The 15,206-nt window shown below is 47.3% G+C and overlaps 1 protein-coding gene across 3 annotated transcripts in view; it reads left to right on the top strand.

The window, feature by feature from the left end:
• Positions 1–12,191: 12,191 nt before the first annotated feature.
• KCNMA1 (potassium calcium-activated channel subfamily M alpha 1) overlaps positions 12,192–15,206 on the top strand; it is an 829,668-nt gene continuing 826,653 nt past the window's right edge. For 2 of the 3 annotated variants that reach the window (XM_084845225.1, XM_084845224.1), the window contains exon 1: positions 13,235–13,773. In XM_084845225.1, coding sequence (XP_084701351.1) covers positions 13,429–13,773 — 345 coding nt within the window. In that variant the 5' untranslated portion in view covers positions 13,235–13,428. Of the gene's footprint in view, positions 13,774–15,206 lie in introns of all 3 variants that reach the window. The other variant, XM_084845223.1, reaches the window with a different exon arrangement.

The following is a 15,206-nucleotide window of genomic DNA, read 5'->3' as shown; positions in this document are numbered from 1 at the left end:
AACTGGACATGGAACAACCGATTGGTTCCAAATTGGGAAAGGAGTACGACAAGGCTGCATATTGTCACCCTGCTTATTTAACTTACATGCAGAGTACATCATGAGAAACGCCGGGTTGGATGAATCACAGGTCGGAATTAAGATTGCTGGGAGAATTATCAACAACCTCAGATACGCAGACGATACCACCCTAATGGCAGAAAGTGAAGAGGATCTAAAGAGCCTCTTGTTGAGGGTGAAAGTGGAGAGTGCAAAAGCTGGTTTGAAACTCAACATTAAAAAAACGAAGATCATGGCATCTGGCCCCATCACTTCCTGGCATATAGAAGGGGAAGAAATGGAAGCAGTGACAGATTTTATTTTCTTGGGCTCCAAGATCACCGCAGACGGTGACTGTAGCCATGAAATTAAAAGACGCTTGCTCCTTGGGAGGAAAGCTATGGCAAACCTAGACAGCATAGTAAGAAGCAGAGACATCACCTTGCCGACAAAGGTCCACATAATCAAAGCTATGATTTTCCCAGTAGTAATGTATGGCTGTGAGAGCTGGACTATAAGGAAGGCTGAGCGCCGAAGAACTGATGCTTTCGAACTGTGGTGCTTGAGAAGACTCTTACGAGTCCCCTGGACTGCAAGGAGGTCAAATCAGTCCATCCTAAAGGAAATCAACCCTAAGTGCTCATTGGAAGGACAGATACTGAAGCTGAAGCTCAAATATTTTGGCCACCAAATGCGAAGAGAAAAGTCACTGGAAAAGTCACTGTTGCTGAGAAAGATTGAAGGCAAAAGGAGAAGGGGACAGCAGAGGATGAGATGGCTAGATAGCATCACCGATGCAATGAATATGGACTTGAGCACACTCCGGGAGAGAACGCAGGACAGGAAGGCCTGGCGTGCTATGGTCCATGGGGTCATGAAGAGTCGGACACGACTTAACGACTGAACAACAAGTTTCACCGCTCGGTTATTAACTCACAGTTTATTTATTTGAATTCCTCTCTTATTGATTCTCAGTTCAAATTGGGTGGTCATTAACTGGTGCAAAGAATGGAGAATGCTTCAGAAATCTTATATGGTTTGGCTGGCTTTCTAGTTAGAATTTCAGCTTTACTGGGATTTGGGTGTTTTAAAAATCTTTACACATTTATAACTTCATTTACGAACTCTAAGGCTGTAATTGTACACACTGGGAGTAAGCCTGATGAAAAACAGTAGGACTTACTTCTGAGTAAACAGTCCTCTGCATGTTTACTCAGAAGTGAGACCTACTGTGTTTAATCAGGCTTACTCCCAGGTAGGTTTGTGTAGGATTGTAGCCTTACAGTTTTAAAATGATGTAACCTAGAGCAAGTAACTTGCCGTGCTCCAGATGTTTTAGACTACAGTCCCCATAATCCCTTTCCATTGGCCATGCTGGCTGCAGCTCATGGGCATTATAGTCCAAACCATCTGGAGGGCATGAGGTTGCCTCCCCACAGGAGGGCATAAACATCTAATTAATCATTAATTTGTTTCCGGGAAGTCTTCTCTACCTGCCCTCCTTAGTCCTTTACACTTAAGGGGGTTGGGGGTATGATCACAGTGCTTCTCCCTGCCAGCCACTACAGTCCTGTGGGTGTGTCACACTGTCCAAGTTACAGCTAAATTAATATTTGTCAAAATTTAACATTTGGCAAAAATTCCATTTCAAATGTGTGTCTTGAATTTCGCATTTTAAATTTTGCTTCAAAATGTGGATGTCGGGCATTTTAGACTTGTGGATATTATTTTGATTTTGGCAGCTGTCAATTATTGTCAGACACTTAATGCCAAGGGTATTATCCACCCTCCCTGCACACTTCCATCTGTTCTGTTCTCTGTGAGACTGCCGCTGATCCCCTTTCCCCATCAGCAATCCTCCTGCAAGTAGTGAGCTGCATATGCTTGTGGGACACATGAGGGCTGACTGAATCAAGCCCCAAATACCATTGTGTGTCATCTGTCAAACTTTGTCAGGCATGAATGCTCTAATCAGCCCTCAAGGTCAAACATTAATTCTGAGATTATGATGATTAATGAAACACTTTTCTATTCAAAATATACCAAGGGCTGTACATTTAAAAAGCAATACAAGGCTAATAATAATAATACCGAGAAATTAAATATAACAGGAGAAATGCATCATAAGTCAGTAGCACTAGCAGCAATAATTAAAAATAAATAAAGAAAAGCAGCTAATTAACTTCAAGAAGCACTCCCTCAAATAGCTAAGATTAATTATGTGGTGACAACAATTTGAAGATGTAAGAATGCCTTCCCCAAGCAGAGAGTTCTAAAGACTTGGGGCACCTACCACAAAGGCCCTGCTCCAAAGCCCCATCAATATCACCTCCAAAAAGAATAACAGAATAGTAGGGTTGAAAGGGGCTTATAAGACCATCGAATCCAAACTGCTGCTCAGTGCAGGAATCTAAGTCAAAGCATCCCTGACAGATGGCTGTCCAGCCTCAACTTGAATGCCTCCAGTGTGGGAGAGCCCACTAGCTCCCTAGGTCATTGGTTCCATTGTCGTATTGTCTGACAGAAAGTTTTTCCTGATGTTCAGCTGGAATCTGGCTTCCTGTAACTTGAGCCCGTTATTCCGTGTCCTGCACTCTGGGATGATCGAGAAGAGATCCTGGCCTTCCTTTCTGTGACAACTTTTCAAGTACTTGAAGAGCGCTATCATATCTTCCCTCACTCTTCTCTTCTCAAGGCTAAACATGCCCAGTTCTTTGAGTCTCTCCTCATAGGTCTTTCAGTCTCTCCTCAAGATGAGGCCTAACCAGAGCTGAGTAGAGGGGAACTAGTACTTCACATGATTTGGAAGCTACACTTCTATTAATGCAGCCCAAAATAGCATTTGCCTTTTTTGCAGCCACATCCCATTGTTGGCTCATATTCAGCTTGTGATCTACATAGGGATGGACGAAAGGGACTTACCTGGTCCCACAGCTTGCTTCGTGGTGGGGGGGAGGGGCCTCGGTTCTCCCCCCGAAGTTCAGGCGAGGGGGGGAGGCGTCCCGCCTTGCCTGGCCGAAATTCAGGCCGGGGGGGAGGCGCCCCATCCCTCGCCGCTGAAATTCAGGCCGGGGAGGAGCGCCCCGTCTACCCGGCCGCGGAAAAAAAAGGAAAGTAAAAAAAAAAACACCACACACCCGTGATAGGCTATGTAACAATTTACGTAGCCTATCACGGCTAGATTTCCAAAGTCAGCCGTGATAGGCTACGTAAATCGTCACGTAGCCTATCACGGGTGACTTTGAAAAAAAAAAAAAGCACGTACGCAAATGGCGGCGCCCATGGGGCGCCGCCATTTACGTTCCTTAGTTTGGCACGTCTAGTCTACGTGAAGATTTAAAGATAGTGTTCTATGTAAAGAACGCTATTTGCGTAAACGCTACGCAAATAGCGTTCCCTTATTTTCGCCATAGTCTACGTAAATCTTTACGTAGACTAGATGTGCCAAACTAAGGAACGTAAATGGCGGCGCCCCATGGGCGCCATGGGCGCCATTTGCGTACGTGCGTGTGTTTTTTTATCAAAGTCACCCGTGATAGGCTACGTGACGATTTACGTAGCCTATCACGGCTGACTTTGGAAATCTAGCCGTGATAGGCTACGTAAATCGTTATGTAGCCTATCACGGGTGTGTGGTTTTTTTTTTTTACTTTTTAATTTTGCAATGGCGGCGGCGGCGGCTGGTCTTCTGACCGGCTGCCACCGCTGCCCCCACCGAACCGCTGCCGAACCGCCGCCGGGACCCGCCACCGAGAGGGACATTCGCACGAGGTAAGTCCCAGCCCCGGGGGGGGGGGCGGGGGGCCGGCGGAGAATTTCACCACCAATTTCAGGGGTTCGAATGCATTGGCATTCGGCCTCCCGGAGATTCGTGAAGGAATTCTCCGCCATCCCTAGATCTACAACAATTCCAAGATCCTTCTCGCTTGTAGAGTTGCTGAGCCAAGTATCACCCATCTTGGAACTGTGCATTTGGTTTCTTTTTCCTGGGTGAGGAACTTGGAATTTATCCCTATGAAATTTCATTCTGTTGTTTTCTGCCCAGCACCCCAGTCTATCAAGATCACTTTGAATTTTGTTTCTGTCTTCCAGGGTATTAGCTATCCTGCCCAATTTTGTGTCATCTGCAAATTTGATCAGCATTCCTTGTACCACCTCCTCAAAGTCATTAATAAAAATGTTAAAGAGCAATGGTCCTAACCAGTGCTGAGTAGAGGGGAACTGGTCCCTGCAGGACCCCGCTTGTTACCTCTCCCCAGTTTGAGACGATCCCATTGATAAGCACTCTTTGAGTCCAATTCTGTAGCCAACTCTGGATCCACTTGATAGTTGTTTCATCTAGCCCACTTTGAGCTAGTTTGCTAATCAGGATATCATGGGGCACTTTGTTGAAAGCTTTGCTGAAGTCAAGGTAAATGATGTCCACAGCATTCCACAGTCCACAAGTGAGGTTTCCTGATCAAAAAATGAGATCAGATTCGTCTGGCAGGATTTGTTCTTGACAAATACATGTTGGCTTCGAGTAATCACTGCATTATTTTCAAGGTGCTTACAGATGGATTGCTTTATGATCTGCTCCAGAATGTTCCCAGGGATTGATGTCAGACTGACTGGTCTGTAGTTCCCAGGTTCCTCCTTTTTGCCCTTTTTGAAGATAGGGACAACATTAGGCGTCCTCCGGTCATCTGGCACTTCACCTGTCCTCCATGATTTCTCAACGATAATACACAGCGGTTCTGTCAGCTCTTTTATTACTCTAGGATGCAGTTCATCTGGCCCTGGTGATCTGAACTCATTCAAAGTAATTAGGTGTTCCTTGTTGTTGTTCAGTCGTTCAGTCGTGTCCGACTCTTCGTGACCCCATGGACCATAGCACGCCAGGCCTTCCTGTCCTGCGCTCTCTCCCGGAGTGTGCTCAAGTTCATATTCATTGCATCGGTGATGCTATCTAGCCATCTCATCCTCTGTCGTCCCCTTCTCCTTTTGCCTTCAGTCTTTCCCAGCATCAGGGTCTTTTCCAGAGAGTTTTCTCTTCACGTTAGGTGGCCAAAATATTTGAGCTTCAGCTTTAGTATCTGTCCTTCCAATGAGCACTCAGGGTTGATTTCCTTTAGGATTGACTGATTTGACCTCCTTGCAGTCCAGGGGACTTGTAAGAGTCTTCTCCAGCACCACAGTTCGAAAGCATCAATTCTTCGGCGCTCAGCCTTCCTTATAGTCCAGCTCTCACAGCCATACATTACTACTGGGAAAACCATAGCTTTGATTACGCGGACCTTTGTCGGCAAGGTGATGTCTCTGCTTCTTACTATGCTGTCTAGGTTGGCCATAGCTTTCCTCCCAAGGAGCAAGCATCTTTTAATTTCATGGCTACAGTCACTGTCTGCGGTGATCTTGGAGCCCAAGAAAGTAAAATCTGTCACTGCTTCCATTTCTTCCCCTTCTATATGCCAGGAAGTGATGGGGCCAGATGCCATGATCTTCGTTTTTTGAATGTTGAGTTTCAAACCAGCTTTTGCATTCTCCACTTTCACCCTCAACAAGAGGCTCTTTAGATCCTCTTCGCTTTCTGCCATTAGGGTGGTATCGTCTGCGTATCGGAAGTTGTTGATAATTCTCCCGGCAATCTTAATTCCGACCTGTGATTCATCCAACCTGGCGTTTCTCATGATGTACTCTGCAAATAAGTTAAATAAGCAGGGTGACAATATGCAGCCTTGTCGTACTCCTTTCCCAATTTTGAACCACTCGGTTGTTCCAAATCTGGTTCTTACTGTTGCTTCTTGACCCTCGTACAGGTTTCTCAGGAGACAGGTAAGGTGGTCTGGTACTCCCATCACTTTAAGAATTTGCCAGAGTTTGTTGTGATCCACACAATCAAAGGCTTTAGCGTAGTCAATGAAGCAGAAATAGACGTTTTTCTGGAATTCTCTTGCTTTCTCCATGATCCAGCGAACGTTGGCGATTTGATCTCTAGTTCCTCTGCCTCTTCGAAACCCAGCTTGTACTTCCGGTAGTTCTTGGTTCGCATACTGCTAAAGCCTAGCTTGTAGGTTTTTGAGCATCACCTTGCTGGCATGTGAAATGAGCGCAATTGTGCAGTAGTTTGAACACTCTTTGGTGTTGCCCTTCTTTGGAATTGGAATGTTAACTGACCTTTTCCAGTCTTGCGGCCTCTGTTGAGCGTTTCAGATTTGTTGGCATATTGAATGCAGCACTTTAACAGCATCATCTTTTAGGATTTTACATAGCTCAGCTGGAATACTGTCATCTCCGCTAGCTTTGTTGTTACTAATACTTCCTAAGGCCCACTTGACTTCACTCTCAAGGATGTCCGGCTCAAGTTCAGTGACCACACTATCATGGCTATCAGGGACATTCAGATCTTTCCTGCATAGTTCTTCTGTGTATTCTTTCCACCTCTTCTTAATCTCATCTGCTTCTGTTAGGTCCCTGCCTTCTTTGTCCTTTATCATGCCTGTCTTTGCACAAAACGTTCCCTTGAGATCTCCAATTTTCTTGAAGAGATCTCTAGTCTTTCCCATTCTGTTGTTTTCCTCGATTTCTTTGCATTGTTCATTTAAGAAGGCCTTCTTGTCTCTCCTTGCTATTCTCTGGAACTCTGCATTCAGTTGGATATATCTTCCCCTTTCTCCCTTGCTTTTCGCTTCCCTTCTTTCTTCAGCTACTTGTAAAGCCTCATCAGACAGCCACTTTGCTTTCTTGCATTTCTTTTTCTTTGGGATGGATTTCGTTGCTGCCTCCTGAATAACGTTATGGACTTCCATCCATAGTTCCTCAGGCACTCTGTCTATCAGGTCCAATCCCTGAAATCTATTCCTCACCTCCACTGTATATTCAGAAGGGATATGATTTAGGTCATACCTGAATGGTTTAGTGGTTTTCTCTACGTTCTTCAATTGAAGCTGAAATTTTGCAATAAGAAGCTCATGATCTGAGCCACAGTCAGCTCCAGGACTTGTTTTTACTGACTGTATAGAGCTTCTCCATCTTTGGCTGCAAAGGACATAATCAATCTGAGTTTGATATTGACCATCTGGTGATGTCCATGTGTAGAGTCGTCTCTTGTGCTGTTGGAAAAGAGTGTTTCCTATGATCAGCGTGTTCTCTTGGCAAAACTCTATTAGCTTTTGTCCTGCTTCATTTTGTACACCAAGGCCATGCCTGCCTGTTATCCTGGTGATTTCTTGACTTCCTACTTTAGCATTCCAATCCCCTATGATGAAGAGGACATCTTTTTTTGGTGTTACTTCTAGAAGGTGTTGTTGGTCTTCATAGAACCGATCAACCTCAGCTTCTTCGGCCTCAGTGGTTGGGGCATAGACCTGAATTACCGTGATGTTGAATGGTTTGCCTTGGATTCGTACTGAGATCATTCCATCTTTTTTAAGATTGTACCCCAGTACTGCTTTTCCCACCCTTTTGTTGACTATGAGTGCTACTCCATTTCTTCTAAGGGATTCTTGCCCACAGTAGTAGATATAATGGTCACCTGAATTAAATTCGCCCATGCCTGTCCATTTTAGTTTGCTGATTCCCAAGATGTCGATGTTCAATCTTGCCATCTCATGTTTGACCACCTCCAGCTTACCTTGATTCATTGATCTGACATTCCAGGTTCCTAAACAATATTGTTCTTTACAGCATCGGATTTTCTTTTCACCACCAGACCCATCCACAGCTGAGTGTCCTTTTGGCTTTGGCCCAGCCGCTTCACTCTTTCTGGCGCTACTTGGAAATACCCTCTGCTCTTCCCCAGTAGTATATTGGACACCTTCCGACCTGAGGGTCTCATCTTCCGGCGTCATATCTTTTAGCCTTGTGATACGTTCCATGGGGTTTTCTTGGCAAGAATACTGGAGTGGGTTGCCATTTCCTTCTCCAGTGGACCACATTTTGTCAGAACTCTCTGCCATGACCTGTCCGTCTTGGGTGGCCCTGCACGGCATAGCTTATGGCTTCACTGAGTTATGCAAACCCCTTCGCCACAACAAGGCAGTGATTAATGAAGGGATCAGGTGTTCCTTGACCATATGCCTATCAGTCTCAAGCTGCAATCCTGCCCCTTCATCCTGTACTTTGCCTTTGCCAGCTGGGTCATATACCCTCTTTCCAGAGAAGACTGAGCCACAGTAGGCATTGAGCACTTCTGCCTTTTCTTTGTCATCTGTTATCATTTTGCCATCCTCACTGAATACTTGAATCACCATTTCTTTCCTCTGTCTTTTACTGTGCACGTATGTGAAGAAAGCCTTTTTGTTGCTTTTAGCATCCCTTGCTAACCTCAGCTCGTTCTCAGCTTTAGCCTTCCTGATGCCATCCCTGCAATTCTGTGCTACCTGCCTGTAGTCTTCCTTTGTTGCTTGGCCTTCCTTCTACTTCCTATATGTTTTTTAGTTGTCAGGTCATCTCTAAGCTTTTTGTGAAGCCACATTGGCTTCATTTGTTGTCTTCCACCTTTTTCTTATTCTTGGTATTGTTTGTAATTGTGCCTTTAGAATTTCTTTTTTAAAAAACTCCCACCCATCTTGGACTCCTTTTCTCATTAGAGTTGCTTGCCATGGGACCTTACTTATCATTGTTCTGAGTTTATTAAAAGTGGCTTTCCTAAAATCCAGGGTACGCGTTTGGCTACACTCAGCTTTTGCTTCCTTTAGAACCAAGAACTCAAGTGTAACATGGTCACTTTCCCCCAGAGTTCCTGTAACTGCTACTTTATCCACTAAGTCATCTCTGTTGGCTAGGATCAAGTCAAGGATAGCCAATCCTCTAGTTCCTTCCTCCACTTTCTGTAGGAGGAAATTATCTGCAACACAAGTCAGGAATTTCTTGGAGGGGCCCTGTTTTGCAGAATTTGTCTTCCAACAAATATCGGGGAAATTGAAGTCCCCCATTACATCATGCTTCCTTGAAACACTGGCAATTTGCTTTTTTAAAAGTTTCATCCTCATCTTCTCCTTGATTGGGTTGCTGGTAGTAGACTCCGACCACCATGTTCCTTTTATTCTTTGCTCCATGTATTTTAACCCAGATGCTCTTTACCAAGCTCATCCTTCTGTATTTCTGTGCAGAGACATGTATTTTTAACATATAGTGCAACCCCACTTCCCTTTCTGTTCCTCCTGTTCTTTTTGAACAAGTTATATCCTTCAACTGCTGTATTCCAGTCATGGGAGTCATCCCAAATTTCAGTGACACCTATCAAGTCATAATTTCCCTCCCATATTAAGAGTTCAAGTTTGTTCTGTTTGTTTCCCATACTCTGGGCATTAGTATATAAACACCGAAGACCATGTGCTTTATAGTCTGGCTTTCTTCCCACATGGTTTTGAAGAGTATTATCGGGTGCTGTTAGAGCTGTTCTCTCTGTTGTAGTGCATGAGCCTTCATCCATTGTTACCCCCAACTTTGCGTCTCCCTCCCCCGTAGGATTCAGTTTAAAGCTCTCCTGATGAAATTCTTCATGCTGTGGCCAAACACATTCTTCCCAGCCCTTGTGAGGTGCAACCCATCCCTTGCCAACAGCTCATCTTCCAGGAAGTATAGCCCGTGGTCCCAGAATCCAAATCCCTCATGTCGGTGCCAGCTTTGTAGCCAGTCATTCACCCAGAGTATTTTTCTTTCCCTTTCTATCCCTCTTCTAACTACTGGAAGGATAGATGAGGAAACTATCTGGGCCCTAAAGTTGTTTTCTTCCCAAAGCTTCAAAGTCTGATGTGATTTCTTCATAGCTCTGCTTGGCAGTATCATTTGTTCCCACATGGATGAGAAGAAAAAGATACCTATCAGTGGGCTTTATGAGTGCAGGCAACCCTTCAGTCAAGTCTCTAATCCATCCTCTTGGGAGATAGCATACCTGGTGAGTCCATGGGTCTTTATGACTTGGCTTTATACTTGGGTTTCAATCCCATGCAGCAGGGAGTCTCCCACAACTACTAATCTTCTCTACTTGTTGTTGTAGGCCTTGGTTTCATTGCCTCTGCTTGACTGACCTTCAACCTCTTGCTTGCTTTCCTGGGGACCCAGAGCAAAGCTTCCAACTGCAAAAGATAAACTGGGCTATGTGAGCAAAAATTATCCTTCAAGAATACAGAAAGGGTCCAAGCCATTCAGGCAGCAAAAGTTGTAGGAGTTTTTTTTTATCTAAATATACCTAGGATTTGTGTCCTTTTCCCCATTAATTCCCTAATGGGAATAAGTAACATCTTGAATTGGACCCAGAAGCTAACTGGCAGTTAATGTAGATGAACAAGAAGAGGTATAATGTGTTCCTTGTTGCCTGATGTAGGTCAAAAGCAGACCACAGAGTTCTGTACTATCCGGACTGTCTTCAAGGGCAGCCCCACATCAGATGCACTGCATACTTAAAGGAGAGGTGCAAAGTGTCATATATACTTTAAATGTGATGTGTCAGTGCTAAGTCTTCTGCTTAAATCTTGAAGTGAAATATCGTCAGCTGTCTGATATCAATAGTAAGTACTCAAAGAACATCCAGTGAATATCCAACCTCAAAATTCACAATGGAGAAGAATTTGTCTGTGTGAAACTCATGTTGGCTCAAGTTCATGCATTAAAGTTTGTACATTCATATTCAACTACCTGGCGTCTTCTTGTTTGTGGTCCAGTTGTTGTTGTTGTTGTTGTGGTAGTGTGTGTGTGTGTTTTAAAGATACAGATGAGTTGTTGCTAGGGAGCATCTGGTATGCTGCCGATCCTCCCCTTCCGCTTACAATTATGAGGAATCTAGTTACTCAGTAATACTTTGGGTACTACTATCCACTTTTCTTTCTTAAGAGTGACTGAAATGTCATTTAAGTGGCTAAGAAACTGCTCTAAATCAGGAACACAGATAGGAGGTGCAATCCAATGGGAGGTTGTCATGTGCAGGCCACACTGAAATTAATGGGATTTAAATAGGGCTGGTGCAGGAGGACCTACCCCTGGACTTCATTGCATATCTGCATTGGCAATTAAATATTATTTTTGTTGCTGTCCTTTGCCACAATATTTTGAAAGCAAACATTTAAAGAATCTTAAGTAGCTGGTAGCTTAGATTAAAAAAAAGAAAAAAGGAAAGAGTGACATGCCAAAATGGGATCCACTTGTGTCATAAGTTAAGTAATGGTTATCGTATAGTGGTGCCTTTATGCAAGAGCAATAAACAGATATGAACAGGAGCAGATGTCCATCAGTGCACAGCCAGGCGGTGTGGTGTTTACTGCTGGAGAGAGTGGGAGAGAGGTTGGATATGCATAGAATTCTGTGGGTTGTTGAATGTGGGTACAAATATCTACACACGCACATGCGCTGATTTTGTGCGCTGGGAATTCCATATGAGAAACTCACCAGATCAGTGTGATATTGACATGACGCTTTAATTCCCCCCCCCCCCCTCGTGTAATGTAGGTTTCATTCTCAGGCTGCTTCTGGTGCATTTGGGATTAAGGCTTTTCCTTTCTGTGCCAATGTTAAAACCACGAGAAACACTCACATTAATGGTTTCCTGTTGGGTTGTGCAGCTTTAAAAGAAAAAACAAACAAACAAACCAAAACACCGCCCCGCCCCCCCCCCCCCCTCATATCACAAAGCACCTGTTTCTGCAACTCAACCCTGCCGAGGTCTGGCTGGTTGCTTTCGTCCTTTTCCCCTGAAACCACAGTCTCCTCCCCGGGCCCTCCCCAATCAAATCCTGCTTTCAGAATCAGCTCTGAATAACAACAATAATAACAGCAATCATAGTCCCCAGCCAAATGCTTTATTAATGGCAGCCATTAATCAGCGTGTAATATTTCCCCGTGTTTGTTAATATATCAACCGTGCCGCGGCTCCTCCAAAGGAGGGGGGGGGGAGGGAGAGAACGTGCGTGGCAAACAAAAGAGGAGCGCGGATGCGCGCGAGATCTCTGCTCTTCTTCTTGTCCTGGTGTTTTTGGCCCCCTCTCTCCGGCCCTACCATTAGGTATGCAAGTCACTGAGATCTGCTGAGAAAAAGAGGGGCTGGAAAAACATCGGTATACCGGGACTCAAATCGTATTAGCTAGCCGGGGAGGGGAGAGCGGAGACTGACAGCCAGGCGTCACGCCATTCACCAACCGCCAGGATCGCGCTGGGCTTTGAACCCTCCCTCCTCTGCTGCACGCGCGCGTGTGCGAGTCCCCCGCGCGCACCTCGACCCGCTCGTCTCCGCGCCCGCCTCCCTCCAGTCCTCGAAGGGCTCCGCGTTCAGGAGGGGAGGTGCAGCAGGCAGCGCGGGGCGCCCCAGTTCCCCGCCTCAGTGGAGGGGCGAGGAGGACTTGTTGGAGTGGCAGGTCACACGGGCCGCGCTTTGGCTCCTCCCGCCGTCGCCGCCACCGCTACCTGTAAAGCGCGTGTGCCTCTCGCTCGCCTCCATCCGTTCTAGGCAGGAGCCCCCCGAAGCCGCGCAAGGCCGCTTGGAGAGAGGCTTGACGGCGCCGGCGGAGAGAAGAGGCAGCCCGCTGGCCGAGGAGCCAGTCGCGCGCGGCGGCCTCCAGCGCCAAGGGGGACCCCTCGAGGAGGAGAAGCCGCCGCCGCCGCCACTCCCGTGCGCCCTGCCGCCGCCGCCGCCTGCCCCTCTGGGGCGGCCAGAGCCGGGGAGCCAGCGCGGCTGTCCCCGAGAAGCCTCGGCGCCGAGACGCGCAGCAGCGGCGGCGGGCTGGATGGGCTGCTAAGCGGCGGCGGCAGCGAAGGATGGGAGGCGCGGCGGCGGCGGCGGCGGCAGCAGCAGCTACGACGCAAGCCCAGCTGGGCGAGTGGAGGCGGCTGAATTAGGAGAGGCAGGGCGGGCTGCGCAGGCTCCCTTTTTGGCTTAGCGGGGAGGGCAGAAGAACCTCGAGGATTCGCATTATTAGTATTTATTAATTTGAAATCATCTTCCTCGTCTTCCTGCTCCGCCGCCGCCTCCTCCTTCGTGAGTGACTAATCTGACTCGCCCCAGTTCTTAGCCCGGATCTGCCCGCGCCTGCCCGCTTTCCTGGTGGGCGCCGGCAAGAGTCGGACCCGGGGGCGGCTCGCTGGATTTCGGGGAGGGCGTGGGTGGGATGGGGGGCCGCTGACTTGGCAGCCGGGCGGCGGCGGCGGCGGGTCGCTCCGCGTCCCTTCGGCTTCTTCGGCGCTCGGCAGCATCTTGGAAGGCGGGCGGGCGGGCGGGGAGGGAAGGACGGCGAGAGCGCCCGAGCGGCCGCCTGCCTGGACGTGCGCGGAGGCTCGGCTTGCGCGTCTCCCCCCTCGGAAGAGCAGCCGCAGCCGCCGCGCGATGGCTGGGCATGGGCTTGGTGGAGGGGGCTGGCGGCGGCAGCAGCAGCAGCAGCTCTCCGGAGCCCCGGCGGCGCGCCCTGCCCGGTGTTAGCCATGGCCAATGGCAGCGGCGGCGGAGGAGGCGGCGGCGGCGGCGGCTCCAGCAGCAACTACTACTCGGGAGGCGGCGGCGGCGGCGGCAGCGGCGGCAACATTAGGATGAGCAGCCCCGTCAGCAGCAGCCTGAACACGGATTCGTCCTCGGCGCCGGCCAGGGCGTCCAACGCGCTCATCATCCCCATAACCATGGAGGTGCCCTGCGACAGCGGGCAGCGCATGTGGTGGGCCTTCCTGGCCTCGTCCATGGTCACCTTTTTCGGGGGACTCTTTATTATCCTGCTGTGGAGGACCCTCAAGTACCTGTGGACCGTCTGCTGTCACTGCGGGGGCAAGGAGAAGGTAATGTTCCTCGAATTCCCCACAACTTCTCGCTGGGTCCCTCCTTAGGAGCGCTTCACACATTGTTTGACTGGCACATAAGTAATGATGTATGAATCCTGCAAACATGTGTATCTTAGAGGTACATTCACCAGGGAGCTGTGTTTGGCCTTTTGTTCCCTTTCCTGTACTGGGTGGCAAGCCCAGGTCAGGTTCAAAGCCACAGAATGTGTGGAACGGCCCTTTTCATCCCAATTGTTACTTAGAACCAATAATTCAATGAAACGTACAAAGAAAACGTGCACAAGTGCAGCTGATCCTATGTATGTTTACCCAGAAATAAAGTCTCATGGAGTTCAGAGGTGCCAATCACACAGATACTTAGGAGCAAGTCCATTTCAATGTCACACGCAGCACAATCCTAAGCATGTTTACTCAGAAGCCCCTCTGAGTTCAATGGGACTTGTTAGGAACTGTATTAGGATCACATCCTTAAACATATATAGGACCAGGGTGGGCTACTCTTCTTTCTATCTCTTAATTGGCTCCTTTCAAAGCCACTGTTTCCTTGTTCTCAATTTCTTTCCGTCTTCCACCCCCTTTTGTTTCCTCCCAGTTCTCATCTGTTCCTCCCCTTCTTCCCCCCTCCCTCTGATACTGTTCTTCATATAATGAAAGAAGTCCAGCATTCATAGGGGCTAGACTAATGATGAAGAAGGTCTATTGTTCTTAATACAGTTGGCTGTGGGTCGGCCTCCTGGGCTGGCTGTGCCTCTTAACCATCCTATTCAACAAGACATTCAACAAGAGTTGTGCGTCTGCTGCCTCAGGTTGTCTCAGGCTTCTTTGGTACTAGGATATGAGAGCAGCAGGTTTTGTTTGTTGATGCCCTATATAAGCCTTAAGGAAAGCCTGGTCCTCAAAAGGCAGTGACCTCTGCAAAAATCAGGTTCTCATGAAAGTTGTGGTAGAGCTGTGGTTCATTTGTGGGCATGGATGGGTTGAGGTTCAAAGATTGAGACTTCTGTTGGGAGAAATGTCTGAAGTGAAGAGCAAGGTGGTTAGGGTTAATTTTTACCTTGTTGAGGGAGTGCTTTCCCCAGCACCGCAGGCTGAGAAGGAAATGCAGCTTGGTAATAATAAACTCCCTAAATCAATTTGTTCTCATCGTTCTTGCTGCCAGGTCTCTTTTGAATATTGGTGCGTTCAGCGCTTTGACAGAAATTGTCATCAGTTTTGATATGTCCAAATTCAAATTTGATTTGATTTATCCATAGGCTGTAACAAAGTAACAAATAGATTAGAAATTCATAAACAAAATGGATGAATTCAGCAGCCAAAAAAGAACAAATGGTAAGAGAATCAAAATACACATCTTCTAATTCAACCACATCAGTGCCCAAGCATCTTGGAATTAATAAAACTGAATGCATTTTGGTGAGAAAAAGGGGAAG

The sequence above is a fragment of the Heloderma suspectum genome, chromosome 3 (assembly GCF_057233095.1).
Source record: "Heloderma suspectum isolate Gila_16-S chromosome 3, 16-S_ref, whole genome shotgun sequence".
NCBI lineage: Eukaryota > Metazoa > Chordata > Lepidosauria > Squamata > Helodermatidae > Heloderma > Heloderma suspectum.
The sequence above is the reverse complement of the archived record's forward strand: the minus strand, read 5'-3'. Positions and strand labels throughout refer to the sequence as shown.